This window comes from Phyllostomus hastatus, unplaced genomic scaffold (assembly GCF_019186645.2).
Source record: "Phyllostomus hastatus isolate PE091 unplaced genomic scaffold, TTU_PhHast_1.1 phas_contig_137, whole genome shotgun sequence".
In the NCBI taxonomy this organism is placed as follows: Eukaryota; Metazoa; Chordata; class Mammalia; order Chiroptera; family Phyllostomidae; genus Phyllostomus; species Phyllostomus hastatus.
The window spans coordinates 3,899,128-3,919,353 of record NW_025333583.1 but is presented as its reverse complement, the minus strand read 5'-3'; the positions used below and the strand labels follow the sequence as shown (position 1 = coordinate 3,919,353).

At 42.6% G+C, this 20,226-nt stretch overlaps 1 protein-coding gene across 4 annotated transcripts in view; it reads right to left on the bottom strand.

The window, feature by feature from the left end:
* DOCK10 (dedicator of cytokinesis 10) overlaps positions 1 to 20,226 on the bottom strand; it is a 227,440-nt gene that overhangs the window by 128,807 nt on the left and 78,407 nt on the right. Inside the window, exon 1 of one of the 4 annotated variants that reach the window (XM_045853138.1) lies at positions 11,332 to 11,558. The exons of the other annotated variants lie outside the window; for them this stretch is intronic. Within the exon in view, the coding sequence (XP_045709094.1) occupies positions 11,332 to 11,436 (105 nt within the window). The 5' untranslated portion in view covers positions 11,437 to 11,558. Of the gene's footprint in view, positions 1 to 11,331; positions 11,559 to 20,226 lie in introns of those variants that run through there. 4 annotated transcript variants of the gene reach the window in all.

Here is a 20,226-nt window from a genome sequence, read left to right as displayed (position 1 = left end):
ATCCTGTCACAAAACAAATGCTCCCTTCCCTTCTACTTATTCCTCAGCTTCTCATGAAATGCCAACAAAACGTCCAACTCCTGGAGTTGGTCAACCTGCCACCTTGGTCATATCCAGGGCTGCCAAGAGCCGTTTAATGGGTTTGCAGCAAGCAGATTGTCCGAGCCTTAGCTAAAGACTCCAATTTCAAGAAAGTAGTGTTCTATCTGAATATCTGAATTATTTTCAAACTGGCAATTAAAAATCAAATGGGTGAAGAAATGACATGGAAGAGCTAAGCATTTGAAGTATGTCACACCGAAAAATGAAATGACTAAATTATCAACCTAGACTTATCTCCAGAATAGAAATAGGATCGAACTAAGAAATGACCGAGACTGTGCAGCCTAGCTTTAGGAAAGTCCAACATGAAAGGCAGAGTGTGATGATAGGTTCTCTATGTTGAGATGCAACCAGGAGGGTAACGCATACTCTAGAATGCATGTGATTCTAGTGTGAAGTGGTACCTGTTATGCTCTGAGGCCTGTGCTGCACCCACAGTGCTCATCACATAAGTACTAAGTTTTAAATTTTCACTAGCCCTGGGTTTGAAGCACTTGCATTATAAATTTAATGTGTACAAAGAGCAAATAGTAGGCACTCAGCAAATATTTGTTGAGTAATAAGTTTATGTTGTTTCATCCAGAAATTCACTTTCTGGGACTCTATTTTAAAAACAATCACACATATTACCCAAGATTTATATAAAGATGTCTCCATAACAGGATGGAGAAAATACATTCACCTTAATCCAAGAGAGGTAAGAAAAGCAGGCAGGCTGGTAGAGGCCATATCCAAAAAGTAAGGATACCAGAGCTGCTGCTCCAAAAGTGTGGTTTATATTTTCCAAAGAACCGTGTGTTATGGAGAGAGGCTTAGTGCTATAATGGCCTTTGGGCAGGACATTGAAAATAGGAGAGGGGTTGGAACAAATCAATAAATAATTGTGTCATGTCTGTGATGGTTCCTCCTTGTAACACTTCAATCCTTCATTGCAGTTAGCTGACCCACGACATTCTGCATAGGAGTGGCTTTTGTGGGAAAACCCAAGGAGTTTGGGGTCTGTGATCAAGGTGCCAAGCATTGCTACAAAGGAAGAGATAACAAAAGGGCACCACATCAGAAGGGAAGAAGGTCAAGTTCATCTTGACATTGGTTTTCTAGATTTACACATGCTGTGACATCAGAGTTTGGATCTAGAATCCTAGATTTGTCGGGGGTAGTCAGGTCTGAAGGACATAGTCAGCTAAAGATGGGAAACAATAAATTAGCAAGGATAAGGTATGATTAAAAAATCACGGCACATCCATTTGAATATATACCACATGGCCATTAAAACTGAGTTTTTCAAGTTTGCAATAACAAGCAAAATTGCTCATGTCTTATTGTTAAGTAAAAGTAGGGATGGATATTGCATACCAGAATAACTGCACTGGACTTAAAATTTTTAAAGAAAAATGATTAGAGATGTAGACCTAAATATTATCAGTTATTATATTCAGGGGAGACTATGACATTTAGGATTTTGCTATTTTGAGTTTTCACATTTCCTAAACTTTCCATGAAGACCGTGGATCACTTTCATCACGGTGAAGAAATGAACTTGGTCTTTCAAATTACTGTGCCTCCATGGAAACAATGGGGAGTTGTTTGACTTGAAGATTATTTAGCTTTTGAAAATCTACCAGAAATGGAACCTCAAAAATCACAGTGCAGAAGTTCAAGGACTAATAGTCAAGTAATTAAAAAGAGGATACATAAACACTTGATAAAGAGACTGGGGTAAAGAACATTAGCAGAAAAGGGACGAACAATTATCAATGCGTTTACTGAAGTATCTCGAGTTCTGTAGGGTACCATGAAAATCAGGTGAATTACTTCAACGCCTCTGTGCACTGGTCGCTGCCATGAAGGATTGTAAGTCAGAATCTGCATTTGGAAGTTCAGGGTCTTTTTCCTACCAGCTGCACAACTGGGACAAGTCATTTAAACCAGGACTAAGTGAGGTGACTCAAATGAGTCCAGTGAGTCAGACGGCAGCTTCCTGCTTGTCTGCCACTGTAAGAACCACGGAGGTGGGGTACGTGAGGGTGTGGCGTCAACCACCCAATGCCGGCAAATGCAGATTTGTCTTTATTTGAAAATGACTGAGATTACTCCACAGGTTTTACCCCAAAATGTACACCAAAACCAAGCCAAATCAACCAGCCAACTGAACTAGTTACACTAAATTCTTCATGGACCAAGAATCATGGGCTCCATGATTCTATAGTGATCATGTAAATTTCCTTTTAAAACACAAACAAACAAACTTCCACAATTAACGACTCTGTGGGCACAAGGGAGGTAATGACACGAGGAAAAACAGTGAAATAAAACAAATGGGCAGTGTTTTCCCCATGTATCTCCTGAATCAACTTGGGCTGCTCTGTCTTTGGGCTGCTCTGTCCTTGGGCTACTACTCAGTTCTGTATATCAGCACATGAAAGTCACCTTGAACTTCTACCTTTTATTTTCCTTGAAAAACAGCCTAGAAAATAGTTTTACATATTTATACCTGCAGATTAAAAAAGGATGACACTGAAACAGAGAACAGGCTGACAGTGACCAGAGGGGAGAGGGGAGGGAATTTCAGGGGAATTTCAGGGGGAAAGGGGAAGGGTTTACAGGAACAAGTATAAAGGACACCTGGACACAAACTGGCGGGGGTGTGGAAATGGGAGGGAGGTGGGGAGGGCTGGGTGGGTGGGCTGGGATGGGAGTAAAGGACAGAAAACTGTACTTGAACAACAATTAAAATAAAAAAAGGATTACATTTAGAATTGGTTTAGTATTACTCATTAGCTTTGCAAATATAAATATTTAGACAACAATCAAGTTGTAGATACTTAGAATCTGTTTCTGCAGCTTTTACCTGCTCACAGGCAGGTCAAGCGTGTTAGCACTGGGGAATTAGCACGATCACTAAGGACTAATCAGGGTAATGGCCTGATTTGAGAGGAATGAAGATTAATATTTGGGCCCCCGTGTTTGTGTTGTAAATTTTAAGTGTAATCAGGGGGCCGAACCTTGGTTACCCACCATCAGGTTCATTCTAGTTTGTCGATCTGAACCGGTTGCTCCGGCGCTCCTTCTTGGACAATCTGATCTTTTCGAGAAACACATTAGGAAAAGAGATTTTTTCCCCCTTACTTTTGAGAAGTTATATACATATTTTTCCTGACACGTGTAGTCTATTCTCTGATGCTAATTTGGATTTCCTTGATTACCTTAGACATTTCCAGATATCTGAAACTTTATTCTAATTAGAAGATTCATAACACAGTTTATCCTGCATCTGAATGCCTTGTTCGTCTTACATAACCTTGCATCCTGGCTAACGACCCAGAAAAACAAACCGATAAAAATACTTATTTACTTCAGGAGCAATACAGTAGGCTCCGTCACGTCAGTTCTTTAAACATCTTCTTCCCATCTTGGCACACAGACGAGCAAAAAGCTGAGAGTGAGGGTCCGGGGGTCTTGAGAGAGACCCTGAAAAGAATCCCACCCTCTCAGTCTTCAAAGCTAATCAGAAACAACACAGCTGTTAACTAATCTCTGCATTTTCAAGAGAAATGATTCCTTTTCTTAGAGGAAATAAAAGATCTAAATGACACATGGGTTCTTCAGACCTTAATTTAATCCAGGCCCCTTGGCCTTCATGCAACTGGCATGGGACCAACTTCCACACGATTTGTGTTTAAAACAAATGAGAAAATGGGAGAGAGACCGCGCAGCTGGCTCCACGGTCACAGCTATCAGCCCGTGGTCGTGTGACAGATTTAATTCAGCCTTTCATCAGAGGGAGTTCCACTGGACAACTTCTCAAATGTTGGAGCTTCAGAAAACAAGACGGGCTTCTCTTACCGAAAAGGAAGTGATTAAGTAAAGAATGAGCCATCTTCTGCTGACCCTGTCACCTCCTCTCTGTTTTGAACCACAGTTCCCTGAGAGTGGAAAAACACTAGCTGCGTCCAAGTTAGGCACGGTACAGCTGGGCAGGCTCAGATTAAGCTGAATTTGGAAACGGTTTCCTTGGTAACAAAAAAGGACATAGATCTCAGAAGAAGTCGACCAGTAGTAACTCTTTCAACGTCTCAGCCCATTTCAGTGCAATGGACTCGGTTCAACTTGCTAAATTATAAAGCCCTTTGCAACTCCAAAAAAAAATAATCATTATACTCAACATAAACATGATAGATGGAAAAGTCAGCATATTTTATTTTGTTAACCCTTAATTCCATCAGGAAAACCAAAGATGCCAATATGTTTTATAGGACCTATAAAACAAGGTGTACTTTCAAATTAAATTCAGACCTTCAGAGTTTTACTTTCTTTTTAAGTAGATTTGATGATGTATATCTCTTAGGAGCATGTAGATATTCATGTCTTATTGTTTAGCAAATGGAAATGAAAGATAAAATAAAAATGACTGTTTTTCTATCTAATACTGAAAGAAGCAGAAAACACCCCAGAAGATCTAAATCAAATGAAATTACGTGTCTCATTTAGTTTTCTAGAAACACTTGAAAGATAATAAATATCATTACAAATGCATCACAACCCAATTACAAGTCTGCCTGACACCAGGGAAATTGATGCCTTAAGGCAAACTGCTGGGAATTTCAGACTAATTTGTGTGAAGTCCGTGATGAAAGCTGCTACTGCCTTAAACTCCGATACTATTTTAGTATCAACAGTCACACAAATAAACTTTTACTAACGGGTCAAGTGTGAGGGGAATGTGTGTGTGTGTGCATACACAAAAACATACAAGTCACACACATAAATGTAAACGGTTCTATCAAGAACGTGTGCCTATGTTTTCAATAAATCATCCCCTAATGAGAGCTCATTCCTTTCTTACTCTTGGCTACTTGAAACTGAGTATGTGTGGCGGACGTGTGCTGGTTTTTGGCCTGTGTAACACCTATCCTGTTATTTATTTATGTGTTTGTTTTTTTGTGCTGACAATGGAATTCCCTTCTGGTGACGTAATTTTGTCCCCTCTCGGCCCATCCCCCTATGCAGCAGTCTTCATGGGCCTGACCATGAAAAGGATCCTGCTTTTCTGGGTCCGGGGCATGTGACCCCCATGAGGTTCATTCAAATTTTCCCTCCAGAACTCTGGATCTTGAGTGGAGAGATGGCCGAAGTCCCACATGACTGTCCTCACTTCCGAACACCAGCAGCACCCCGGTTTCCCATTGCTCTGGGATACCCTGTGTCCATCCGGATTCTTTCCTGACCTGTCTCTCCACTCTCCCTTCTGCTCCTGTCTTTGGACTGCCTGCTTGTTTACCTGAGTAGGTTTCCTCTGCCTGCAGCTAAAGAAATCTAAGAAGATACAATGCAAGGAACAACGTCTATTGTAAGGGACTATTATCTCCTCATCTGGTCTTTCTTTGGATTCGAATGGTCTTAAATGAGAACTTCTCATAGCCAAGGACTCCTTCTTTGTGTAGCTGTGCACGCTGCAGGAAAAATGACCTTGTGATGTGGGGTGGGTCCAGGTCCCCAATCAAAGGACAGATTAACCTCTCGTTACCATTCTGCACCTCACCAGTGGACAAGAGGGACTAAAACCACAGGCAACGAGGACTGGATAGCTCTGAAAAGGCCGCCAGTATCCTTCAAATTCAGGAGTTTAGGTTCAGTAAACTCATGCATTGCTAAGGAATTCCAATGTCATCTCATTCTATAAAACATACATCATCGCTAATTTTCTACTAAGCCTAATTCGTCCCTTTCCTCTGACACCAGAATAACTGGAGGCCAAACGACAAGAGTATCTCTACATTCGTATTCAGTGCTGACATTCCAAATACGACAACTATCTGTCCCAGGAGGCGCGAGGCCGGGCTGGAAGTGCTGGTGGGCACCCAGGGTAATCACAAACGGGGCACCCCTCAGCCGCTGCTGGCCCCAGATCCGCTCCCTTTGCTCTGCCGGTTTCATTCTAAGGGGCACATTTGCTGTTTTTCTTTTACATTAAAACTAACTCATCTTTTAAGAATGTTCAATTATAAAGCCCTGGCTGGCATAGCTCAGTGGATTGAGCATGAGCTGCGAGCCAAAGTGTTACAGGTTCGATTCCCAGTCAGGGTACATGCCTGGGTTACAGGCCATGACCCCCAGCAAGCGCGCATTGATATTTCTCTCTCTCTCTCTCTTTCTCCCACCCTTCCCTCTCTAAACATAAATAAATAAAATCTTTGAAAAAAAGAATGTTCAATTATAGAAATAACATAGTTATCAAGATAATTTACTGATAATTTACTGATGGTCACAATGAAAACTACCATTTTTGTGAGTCGCCCCATGCATGCTAATCACAGTTACTATTTTTCTGCTACTGTTATCATGAGCAAACGGCAAGGACCACAAGAAGTATTTATCACTTTCTCTCCTTGAGCATCACATCCAGTCGAGAAGAGATCATCATTGCTTTGTGTTACAGATGCAGAGACCTGGGTTCTGAGAACCTGCTGAGCAAGCTGACGGAAGACCCCACCTTTCAACCAGGCTTAACAGGAACCCTTTGGTCCACTCCACCCCCTCCACGCCACTCCACCGGCAAAGGTCATGGCCTTTCAGGGATAGACGACATGAAAACTTCTTTGTTTCCTGCTGGGAAGATTCTGAAACAGAGCTGCAGTTTTGAGGACTATTCCTGCTCCCTCTGTCAGTTCTGCGGGGAAAGACCTGAGAAATCTCGGGGCTGGTCACCTCAGGGAAGGAGGTGCTAAGGACAGAGGACAGAACTTTGTATAAGAGGGTCCAGAGAAGAAAATGAACAGGTGTACTAAGGACTCAGATAGCGAATGTCAGATATGTCTGTGTCAAAAGCCACAGTGGAAATTGCCACTAATTGAGGGAACCTGTGAATTCAGAAGGTTTTTGTACCACTGCCACCGGCTGGAAAATAAAAAGAGCGGTTGGGATCACGGTGTTACTTCCTGCCTGCTCTGGCGTTCCCCTGCTCTGGCAAGTGGACTACCCCTGCTCAGAGAGGTCAAGGGCACTGTCAGGGAGCTAATTCTGCCTGGTGTGGCGATTACCCTCCACCTTCTTCTCTCCTGGCTCACCTCTTCTCCCTCCCTGAGCAGTGGGACCTGAGGAAAGTGAGTTCATTCTTGGAACCTCTCTGAGTCCACTTGGAGAGCTTCCTCTGTGCAGCAACCTGGCACCTGAGCTGGCTCCTCCCTCTTGCTTCGGCCACACCCAGAGCCCTCTTATGGGGCCTCCATTCCTAGGCCAGATCAGATTTCGATTTACACTTCTCCATTTCCATGGACTGAACTGAACTTGTCCTATTGCTCCTGTTTCTTTGCTTCCTCCATCCCATCCATGTGTAGCTTTCACCCGTATTTCCCATTGTGTGTCAAACTTGATTCAGTCTCATTTCATTGTTTGCTTGCAGGCATCATCCTGGGATCCCTTCCCATGCTTCCCTTCACCTAACTGGCTCATTATAAAATAGTCTAAACAGGTAGCTGAGGATGCTTGTATAAAACCAACAGTAACAGTAAGAAAGCTCAGATGACCAGAGTGGGAGGCTGCTCACATTAACATAGAAGAATAAAGGATAAAAAATAAACTTGAAACATAACAGCACAATGTATATTAGAAAATGATGTGTGTGGAAGGTATGTTAAAGATATTCGGATTAGATCCTCTGTCCATAGTTATTAATTTTCTATAAAAGTGCTAATGAGCTCTTACTAAAGAGGGCAGCAAGCATTTTCATGCATATCTGAAGTTTTCCAAATATTTTGAAACCTGGCAGATTTAAAGTCTATCAACCAGTAAGAACTTAAAAATATCAACTCACATTTATTTAAATACATTTTTCATTTTTATAATTATACCGATGATTGATAATAATAATTCAGCTTACTTGTGTACTTAATCTTTACACATTGAGACATGCAACTTAGGAAGGACACTATCTTCTTTACTGACCTCCTATGCACTCGAGATCATCCTGAGTGATTTCGGTTAAAAAAAAAGAGACAGTTATAAAGAAACCCTTCCACGACAGAACACCACACACATTTTAAAAATGAAGGGAAGTTGTTCTACTTGATCTAACACATTTCATTTCCCTGGCGTCCTGATAAGTGAATTAAAATAGATAAAGGCATTTCTTAGAAAATGCACTTAAAATTTGGATTCATAAGGGAAACTTCTAAAACAATGAAAATTTACCACAGAGTTAAATAAACAGCTTCAAACAGCATTTGAAGGAAACAGAAGAGATAAATTTCTCAACCTGGGTCACAAGAGTATGAAGTTGGGGTTGTATACCTTTCAGAAAGCCACAGGCATTTGGCTAAACATTCTAGGTGGCAAAGAAACTAGACCATTTCTGTATTTGCCTTACTGCAAAAAAAATAATTTGTTGAGTCTGAAATCCACATGATCCTTACAAAAACAAATCATTTATAATAATTATCTCCAGGAATCCTTATTTCTCCTTTCCCTACAATATAGGAATATATTCAAAAATTCAAAAGAATTCACTATTGTATTCTCTAAACTAACTTTAAAGACACACCTCCACTCGTTAGTCATTCTGTCACTTGAATTGCTTTTTCCTTATCACTTATTGAGTCACCTCTGAAGCCAGTCTAGGGATGTTGGTTTAGCTTTTAGAAGGCTTAGGTGCTGTGCTGGGGAAGGCCCAGCTGGCTTCGGGTGGAGGAGGAAACAAACGCGGCCTCTCTAAGGCAAACCCCGTGAACACAGAGCAGTCTAGAACCTCTGAGCACTCAGCCTGATGCAAGTCAGAACTGTGTCTGCTACGTTGCTCTGTCACCAAGAGAGGCTCCCCAGAAAAATGTGTCACTTCCCATTGACTTCATTTGTAGCTGTCACAGAAGAGACAATCTCACTACAGTTACATCCCTCTTCCTTTGTCATGGAAACAAACATATTTTACTTGATTAGATTGATGCTACCTAACACTGATAACTCATAACTTTCACTGGGTCAAAATCATGTTCAGAATGCACAAGATCAACGTGAACTCCAGTGAGTAACCCTATGACAGGGCAGGTGCTGTCATGAACATTGTATGGAGGAAGAAACTGAGGCTCAGGCTAATGTAAGAAATATGCCCAAGGTCATATACTGTTGGTGAGAAAGTGAGACGGCATGATCCCCTCGGGCTCTAGTTATGCATTTCACTGTCTTGGATTCTCTTTGTTTTGTAGCGTGAAACCACATCTCGGGACAATACTTCTGGATGGACTGAGCAACCCCTCGTCCCCAGAAGAGACAACCTGTGAAAGGAGATAGGCCTATCTGAGGCTGGCTGTGAGCGGGCAACAGTAGCAGGAAAGTCCCCAGTGCCTTCCCAAGAAGAAAGCTAATCACTGTGTAAACGATCTTAATTAAATGTGAGCGCGTTGCTACTAAATGCTGTGGGACAAACACTCCGTCCTTACTGGCTGCTTTCCCCATAGTGCTCAGTAGCAATACCTCCAAATTCAATTAAGATAATTCATAGCCTGATTAGCTTCATTATGTGGCGAGACACCGGGGACTGTCCTGTTGCCAGATCATACGTATGTCTGTTGTGAGATAGACCTGTTCTTCCTTTCGGTGTTGTCTCTTTTAGCGAACGTGAGAAGAAGTAAATCTCATGGTGACATAAGCCACGGAACTTCTAAATTCCACTGGGGGAGAAGCAGCAAGGAAATTACGCCTTTGGGGCTGATCTAAAGGTTAAAATAATGTCAAACCAAAGAGGTTTTTCAAACTCTGATCCTCTTTAATGGGCTGGTGGTAGACTCTTAGGGAGCCAGGAGAGAAGACACAAGTGGGCCCTCATTTTGGGGTCAACGGAGACCAAGAGGTTAAGTCCAGGACTCTGAATATCCCAGCTCTGAAATGCTGCGTGGCAAGATCCAGGTGCACACGATGGGTCAAGGTCAAGGGCTCACTTGCCTGTGTTTCCCAATGGGAGACGTGCACTACTGAGATAATGACCAAGACCCGACCAAACAACAATATGGCGCTGATCCTATGAGCCAGATGTCTGCTAAATTCTACCCACATTACATTACCACTCCATAGATGGTTATTCTGGTTATTTTGGCCTACCAAGGGCTGACTATTCATTAATTTGATTATTCATATTCATTAAATGACTGTTCATAAAGACTCATTATCATACACAATTTTTTAAAAAGCCGCCCTGTTTCTCGATGTTTACATGAACAAAAAAAAAACATTTACCCCTCGTGGTTCTCTCAACCAGGGACATCACCTTTCCCTCCCAGGGGACATTTGGCAATATCAGAGACATTTCTGTCACTGCTGGGGAGAGTTTGCCATTAGCATCTAGTGGGTAGAGGCCGGAAATGTTACTAAACATCACACAATGCATAGATAGCCTGGCACAGCGACAAAAATCTCAGACCCCAAGTGAGAGTAGAGCTGAGGCTAAGAACCCCTACCCTGAAGGAAGCAAGCAAAACTTGGACACCCTGTAGAACAGATATTTCTGTACAAAGAAACTACCCAATAATGTCACTGCTTCATGTTTCATGTGAAATGAGCCTTCCACATTACCTGTGGTTTGCTGATGGCCTCTAGCAATAGGCTCTGATATGCAGCTGCCCCTGGTTCCAGCAGAAATCTAGAACTCTGCCACAAGTACACATTCCAGAGCCCTCATTTTACTCACAAACAGTAAGAAAGGCAGAAACATTTTTAACGGTAGATAAACCCCTTTCAACCATCACTTTTTACTCTCTTCCTTGGCTCATTCAATACTTATTTATATTTTCTTTCATCTTCTGAGTTAGTCTAAGAATTATAAAACAAATAATAATTGGTATGTGATAAGAAACAGTAATGTTTTTTTTTAAAAACACAACTATGTACAAGTCATTGACTGGGCTCTTAATTGAGGCAATTGTAGGCCTTTCTTGTAAAAAGACAGTATTCTACTCATATTTTAACAGTTTACGTTCTCTATCAATGTTTTAAAATAACAATGGTAGTAATTCCAATATTCCAGATAGTCTAGTAATGTCTTAGCTACTTAAATTCTCTACCAACATATTTAAAATAATAGTGTAAGTAAAAGAGGATATTTATGATCCAAATAGAAAGTTCTGTGTGTCCAGAACTTCACCCAGAGCCTATGTTAGGCTATCCCTGCCAGAGCCAATGTTGTTAATTTTTTTAAGTTTTGAAACAAAGCTGGAAAGCAAACAATGAAGTTTAGATACCTACAGAACTAAGTCTGTGGATTTCTTCTCGATTTACTCTTCTCACTGTGCGTCTCTTCTTCCAAAACTCACTGGGCTCCCGTCTGAAAACCTTTCCTCGGAAGCTCATGGTGCTGCTGTCACTCGATTCGCAAAGTATTTGAAAATATCAGTTCTGTCCAACCTCTTCCTTCTGCAGCTTTGCCGGGCCTAACGATTCTTTCTTCTCTGGTAAAAAGGGAAATGCTCATGCTACACTCACATAACCAGAAAGGAAAACCGACCAGTTACTGCTTCCTGTAAGTCACTAACTACCAGCGGTTCAGACAGGCTTCGGGGTGTGTGCTCCCCCTAATCGCCCGATTTAAAGCAAGACAAACACACACAATGACTTTGGACGTCTAAAAGAATTGCTCATAGCAAAACAAACCAGATGATGTCAAGTCCGCCGCGGAATCAAATCAAGATGAAATAAAAAAGCTAAAGGTTCTATGTCTGCCACCAAAACAGACATCAAACTTTATCAGTTTGGCTAGATCCCAAAGGTAAACTGTAATAATACATCCGAGGTCCCAGAAGTCTGTTTTAAATAGGCTGAAATCAGTCTGTTTCATTCTCATGAAAATGTAGAATAAATTAGTGGTCTTCCTAGAGAGGTGTCCAAGACGATCACTTAGGGCACAAGAAGGAAATATTAGAATTCTCTTTATATTGGTTACTAAATAAAGGAAATTGAAATGGACACCTTGATACTACTTGGTTCCAAAGAGTCAAAGACTCAATTCCCTAATCTTTAGATTTTTGCTCTCTTTCTCTGGGGCTGTGTAAAAGCGCAACCCGTCCCTCACACCCACCTGAATGTTCCTTCCCATTTTATTTTTCTCCGAAGCGCTTACTAGCATGCCACGCTGCTCTACATTTTACTTACTTATTTAAATTATGGTCTGTCTTCTACTAGACTCTATGGTCTGTGAGAGTGGGAGTTTTTTCTGCTTCACTCACATGTCATCAGTGATTAGAACAGTGTCCGGCATCCAGAAGGCTCTCAGGTTACGTGTAATGAAAAAATTAATGAGGGGCTTACATTTTTTTGTGCTTAACAATGAACCTTGTCCCCTATGTATATTGTGCTTTGACATATTAGCTATTGATAAGAACTATATAATTTATTAACAAACGCAGGATATGGGAGTGTAGTCAGTTTTTTTCTACTGGGTGCATAAGATATGAAATATTTGGAGGCCACAGGACTAAGAGATCATTGACTCAACATTTAAAGATTGTTTCTAGAAACTGCTGCTGTGTAAGACAGCTATTTAGTTTAAGATTTAGCTTCTTCATCTGCAGATGGATCTACTCAAAAGTGGTGTCCACCAGGGTGACACAAGTTCCTGAAGAACCATTCCTCATTCATGAAGCACAACATGGGTTATAAAGATGGTTGAAGGAGTATTTCCACAGAGGACTGATCTCCATGACTACCGAGGTTCAAGAACTCCCACCAACCTTCCAGAGAGGTGCGTCTTGAGGAAGGCACCCTATGCACTGTGCCTGCTCTGACATCAGGGAAGGCCAGTTGAGGGCATCTTTGCACGGAGCCCTGTGTGATGTGCACTGTGGGCAGAAGCAAGAAGCTTTACCAGGAGAAGGATTTCCGTGCAAAAGGTTCTCAGTGTTCTGGGAGTTTTGCACTTTAAGAAAGGAAAATAACAAGGCGGCTACCTAGCTCATGAATCTTGTTCCTGTCCTGGCTGGGAGGAGGATTCAGGCTACAAATGGAAAGGGAGAGACCACCAAGAAGGGGGACAATGAGTAAGCATGCTGTGGTTTGTGCAGACACTTTTGTTCCAGAGTCTTGTCTCTTCTTTCTGGTGCTCAACACAGTTACTGGTGGAGGTACAGGCTGGCGGCCACTGATGATGCAAACTTAACCCACAGGTGAATGGTCTCACAGATTCCGTGGCAATTTCCTACTGGTCTTACTCAAATGTCTCTTCTTCACAAAGCATCCTCTACCATCAATTTAAAACTGTGGCCTCCTCCCCTACACATTTCTGATGACCCTCCCTTGCTTGATTTCCAGCCATTCGAAAATGGAATGACGTTCTTATTTCCCCCCTGGAAACCACATGTGAAAACACAGGTCTGATTCTGTATCACAGGTGGGGATTCCTAGCGGAGCTCTCCTTTAACCAGCTAGTTTCCATGACCACGGCCTTTAGCTCAATTACTTTGTACTGACACAGGCCGTCCCCTTGTCCCCGATAACTACATTTAACCGAGGCACACACATACACCTGACACGAGCCGCTCACACACTTCCATCTTGTCGTGCAGCGATTTGTGCAAGACAAGTGAGAAGAGGCATTGGCCATTCCCTGACCCGCCATGGAGACCGAGGAGGCTTCTTTCTGAAACCATGAGGAAAATCACAAGATAACTATAAAAATAGCAACTGGGGAGGTAAACCGTGCTGTTAATCTGTCACCAGCTTAAGTAGCCAACCAGGGATTCCACAGAGCGGAAGCCCTTTGGAGCCATGGTCACTGAATATTTAAAAATTCCGTTGTACGTCTTTAGCCCTAAGCAGAGCTCACCCTCCAAATAGCTCTTTGGCGTCTGTTAGATGAGCAGGTGTATTATTGTACATGCCTAATTTTCAGATGTAATTGTTTTCATTATACAGTATCATGAGAGTCTGCTTCCAGTCACCTAATTTCCTGGGGGTGAGATTGTGGTTCTATTTTAATTGCTGAAAGTAGTATTTTACAACCCTTTTTGGGCTGTGGACCCTGAGAATCTGATAAAAACTATGGACTCACCAGAAAAAGTGTAAGCATCAGCAGATGTACACGTATGGTCAAGGGTTGCAAATCTCTGAAGTCTATCTCGGGCCCTCTTCCCCATGGTGCTGTGAACCCCTAACTTGGAGTTTTAGAAGACTCAAAGGTTTTTAAAAGAATACTATCTTATAACAAGGAATTTAAGAATCTTGAGCAACTCCGAAGTGACTTCCTCTCATTCTAATATTTGCATCTTGTCTCTCCTCTATTCCTCTTTAGGCGCCATGCTACTTTATCCTGGAGTCCCTCCCACTCCTCGACTTCTGCAATATCAGAATGACTCATCTTTCCCTGTTCTTAGTTGTTAATCAAGTCTCCCTAAAACAGAGGCAAAAGGAGGCATTGCCAGGCAACATGTGGGAATGCCAGACAGACATCATTTGGGGTGGCTGCAAAGGAGGGGGACCTCCAGTAGCACGAAGTGGTGTTCCTTGGGACAGCACTGTCGGGGAGCCTCCACAGCCTAAATAGACTAAATCTATTTCTCCAGCATTCTGTGGTACCCCATACCCTCCCAACAAATTCTCTTTCTGCTTAAGTTCATAAATACATTGGCAATCAAAACAAACAAACAAACAAACAAACAAACAAACCTAAGTAGGACAATGGGAAAGAGTGGATGTTAGAGAGAAATCAGTTTCATTGCTCAGCCACAAGACATCACTGTGAAGTTCAGTAGGAAAGAAATCTGATACCAACAGTCAGAATTGAAGCACTATACTCAGATGTCGCTGAGCCTCATGAGAAATATATAACACCCTTTCTAGTCTTGAGATACAGAGGAGTTCACGAAAGTTTGAAGGGGTCTGGGAAAACTTCGAACTAAAGTTAGAACCCAAGGAAGGTTTTGAATACCAGATGGGAGTGAAATAGATGAGAGAAGAGCAAAGGATACTCTAGGAAAGGGGAATGTAGCACAGACAAGGCATAAGATAGAATGGTTCAAATCTGCAGTTTGGATTCGAATCTCAGGTCCACTGCTTCCTAACTTTGTGTCTTTCAGCCAATCACTCACTCTCTCCAAGCCTCAGTTTTCTCATCTGCAAGATAGGGCTAGCAGGGTAACTATCTTATAGAGTTATTGTGAAGAGAAATAAAATGATACTCTGAAAAATTTCAGCACTGCCTGGCACCTATTAAGTATAACAATTAATTGTCACAAAAGCTAAGAGTCAGGCCAAAACAGAATGTTGAAGAAAAAGTTGGAAGCCCAGCCCGTCTAGAGACAAAGGTTGAGAAAGAGAGAAGAAATAGAAACAATTAGAAACTAGAAGCCAGGAGCCAGTTCACGGATGACTCTGAATGCCAAGATAATGAAAGTTGTCATTGCCTCTTGAATGCCATGAGAAATCACTGAAGGATTTTTGAATTATAGTTAAAATAGTGCCTTCAGAAGATTCATTTGGTAGCCATCTACAAGCTGAATTTGGGATAATATGACCCAGAGACAGTCTGCATGAATCCAGGTGTTAACACAGAGTGGTAGAGGGCAGAAAACTTGGCAAAAGAAGCGTAACCATAGATTGCAGGGAGGTTTTACATGAAGAGCTGGCAAGTAAATGGAAAATGATAGCTGAAATTTACTGAGCAGGTACCAGGTGCTGGGTGCTGGTTTAAACGTTTACGGTGCCTTATTTAAGACAGGCCAACAACCCTGTGAGGTATTATTATTATTAATATTATTATTATTGTTATTATTATTAATAATACAACAACCCTGTGAGTTGTTATTATTATTAATATTGTTATTATTATTATTATTGTCATCACCACCCTAATTTTGCAGAGGAAATTACTTGGATCCTGGTAAGTTAAACAATTGGCCCAAAGTCCTGATGCAAGCAAGCAGCACACCTAGGATCTAAACCTGGGCAATCCAGGGTCACAGCTCATGCTCTTACCCTGAAGAGAGGGTCACAGAAGCCAGCGGTTTCTAAGCGTGGCTGTCTAGGTGACAGACAATAGGACTGAGAGACACAGGGTGGTAAGAAGGGAGGACTTCTTTTCCTGCAAGTGCTGATTTAGACACAGTGGGTATCAGTTGGAAAGACAGACAAATGGGCTTGTCTAGCGCCCTTGTGACACGTGGGCCTGAAACTCGGGAAAGCATCAGGCCTGGAGACACGAAGCTGAAAAGTCATCAACACAGTTAAAATTGAAAGTTTAAAAATAAATGGAATTTCTGGAGAACAGAGTAGCACCTGAGAAAATTGAAAACACAGTCTTTTTGGAAATCCTTTAAAAAAACCTTTTTATATGAATTTATTGGGGTGATGATTAATAAAATTATATAGGTTTCAGGTGTACGGTTGTATAATACATCATCTGTATATTGTATTGTGTGTCCACCACCCCAAGGCAAGTCTCCCTGACAGTCTTGATGTTCCTTCACATATCACAGATGGAAGGGATTTATGAAATAGAGAAGGCACAGATGTAAAGGGGAAAACCAGCAGGGCGCTGGCATCCCGTTGCATGGGGGAGAGGAGTTTACTCGGGTGGCACATGGCATCCGGGCAGAGATGGCTGTACCCGAGAGTGTCCAAAAAGGTTCAGCGTGAGAGACAAGCAAGATGAAAACAAACGACCTTGTGGTCTCGCATCCAGACAGATCTATACTTGAATCCTCTTCAGCCATCTATTAAAGCACTTCCAGCAAGTTACTTGACCTCTGTGTGCCTGTTTCTTATGTATACTATGAAGCAATTAGCATACATTTTCCAAGGTTGTTGTGAAATAATACATGTTGGTCCCTGGCACTGAGGAAAAATACATATACATATGGCTAAGATTCCTATATGTACATATATGTAAAACTATTATGGAATCATGGAATATGATTGGTATTTACCAGGTCTGCATAGGCAGGTATAGACACACCTTTATATGCATATACACACACACACAAAATACACAAACACACATATTCACATATAAATGTAAATATATACAAAGTTTGTCCCCATGGTGTCCAGACAGAGAAAGTAAGTTTGCAATTTTCAATTTTCAAGAGCTAAGAGTCTGGCTATTTGGAAGTTAGATAAAAATACGAAATTTTAACCATGTTTTCAAGGACACAGGAATGAGGGTGCAAAGATGTCCTGAACTTGAGAAAAGGCTCTGGCAGTCTGTATGACCTTCTATTGCTGCTGTAACAGATTACTGTCCACTTAGGGGCTGAGGTCAACACCCATTCATCATCCCACAGTCCTCGTGGGTCAGAAATCTGGGTACAACTCCCCTCAGCCAAGTGTCTGCTTGCAGCCTCAGAGGCTGAAATCCAAGTGTGTTGTTGACAGAGTCCAATCCCTCGCATTTGTTGGACTGAGATCCCTGGTTCGCTGCTGTCTGTCAGCCAGGGGTCATTGTCAGTGTCCAGGGGCTGCCTGCATTCTGTGGCTCATGGTTCTTTTCTAAGCCAGAGACAGCAGGTCAAATCCCTCTCGCACTCAAAACCTCTCTGACTTTTCTTTCTGCCTCGTCTCTCTTAAACCTGTCTTCCGCTGCCTCTCTGTAAGCCTGGCCAGAGGCAAGTCTCCGCTGTTCAGGCCTCATGTGATTCCATTGGCCCTACCTGGATAATCCAGGATAATTTCTCTATCTTCAGGCCTGCTGAAAAGCAACCTTAATTCATATCTGCAAAGTCCTTCTGCAGCTGTACTAGGATTAGTGTTTGATTAAGCCACCAGACAGTCTTTGGGTGGGGGGCATCCTTAGAAAGCTGTCTCCCTCACAGTCTTGTTCTGCACTACAGCTTGGCTTCGGTGCTGGTCTCTTTAAAACAATGTTAACATCAAGAATGCACCGAGAAGATGGTGTAGGGGAAAACAAACTTGGTCTTTGAGGGCTGTTTCTCCAAGCACGGAGGTGGGATGTGGGTTTTGGTAGGGATGAGAAATGAGTATGAAAGAATAGAAATGTGGCTGACGGACAGCAACCTGGAGAAAATGAGCGATGAAATAAAGGTGAGAAAGAGAATGGTGGTTGTGGGGAGGGACAGCCGAACCAAACAGAAAAACCTGGAAGATGAGGAATGGTCGAGAAGTAATCAAATACAGGAACCCAGAAAACCAAGGAAATGAGCTGACCCAAGTCATGAGGTCATCTCTGAAATTTTAAATACGTTTGTGCAATGTTTGAATAGGCTACCACATCGGCAAATGACATCCTTCCTGAATCTAAGAAACCAGAGGGCAGAAACCTGTGTTTTGTTGATAATGCATGTAAATTTACTTGATAAAAATTACCCTAAAAGCACCGCTGGGGATGCCAAGTAACTGACGATCCGTGGTTAAGACTTAGCTACACGTGACATCACACTTGAATCCACAAAGCCTATTGGAGTCCCGGGTAAGGCACTTCCTGTTCGTTTCCACCGCCTTCTTTACCACCGCTTCATTCCATCTTCTCTTTATTCCAGTTTCTTTTACCTGCTGACCTTTTCAGCATTTACTGTGGCTACTTCCTCATTGTTAGAAGACGTCCAGGCAAAGCCTTTTATTTTACTTTTTCCTCTCCCGCCTCCAACAAGTTCCTCCTTGCCGGTGGGTCTGTGTGTTGCCCTGCCTTCTTCCTCTCTCGCAGGGAAAACCAGCAGGTCCACGGGCTCGGCGCTCAGCGTCCACCTTGTTCGAAGGAAGTGAAGCCCACGTGGCCACTTCCTCCTTCGCTGCGGTCTCTGCTGAACCCGGGCCCGGCAGAGGTGCCCTTCGAGCCAGCAGCGGGAGCCTCACTGCTTCCTCTGCCGCAGAGGTCGGACTGGACAGCTCAGACCTGCTGATGAGAGAGCTGCAGCTCTCTCCGAGGGAGTTTCAATGAACGCTACCAACTCCCCCCCGCCCCGCCCCGCCCCGCCCCGCCCCGCCCACGCCAGTCCCCATGTCGCAGTGCCCAGCTGTCCGTGGACGCGCTCGGGTGACATTCTAAGCATATGTTTCCTCCAAATACCAATGAACACTGCCTAGGTTGTTAGTGCTTTTTAAGAAGTCGCAGAGCCAATTTCTCACCTAGCATGTAGTGTTCTTTTCTCAGTAAAAATAACATGGAAGCAATGCCCTGTTCACCCGACTATTTGTTATTCCTCTGTCTCAGTGATTTTCAAACCAGTGTGTGGCAAGAATTGTTAACACATGCAGCACCTGACTATTTAGTTAGGGATACTGGTCTCTTTTCCCTTAGATTGTTAAATAAAAAAAATGACAACAGCCAACACAACAATAGCCATTCGGTGTGAATGAATCAAAACTACACCTACTGTGTGTGTGTGTGTGTGTGTGTGTGTGTGTGTGTGTGTGTGTGAGACAGCAAACACTGTGCTTTGGTGTGCTGCAGAATTTTAATAATTAGTTTGTGTGTGCCATGTGATGGGGAAGGCTAAAAGTCACTGCTCTAGCTTTTAAAGAAGACTGAGAGACCTTCTGGGCTAAGCAGATAAGCCCACCAATGATCAGGTGAAGGCGCACAAATGCAGCCTCCCAGGAGGTGGGAGCTGAGGGACTATGAATCAACGTTATTACCTTTGATCACGAGGGACAACTGCCCGGCAGTCATTTCCCCCTAGGGACACACGCATTCTCTCTGCTGGCTGGCTGGGATCCCGCGCCAGCGTCCCAGTGCTGGCGAAGTGAGCTACAGATGAGGGTTACTTCTTTTAAAATACAAGAAGCACCTAAAATTGCCCTCCTGTATTCATTCCGATTGTTAATTACCTTGCTTTCAATGTGAATGTCACCCAATGTTTAATAACTACCCTGAAATCACACTGTGCATAAGTTTTAAGGTCTTTCCTATCTGTAAAGCTCTGAAGGGAAGATTAGTAATGTATAGAATGTTGGCATTACATAGATTTTTATTTATTTTTTAATCCTTACCTGAGAAAGGAAGGAAGTGAGGTGGGGGGAGAGAGACATTGCTACAAGAGAGAACTATCTATGGGCTTCAACTGGGAATCAAACCTGCAACCTAGGCACATGCCCAGACTGGGGATTGAGCTCAGAACGTTCTGGTCTATGAACTGACTCTCCACCCAACTGAGATGCCCTGCCAGGGCAGTTTTACTGTTGTGGTGGCATTTTTTT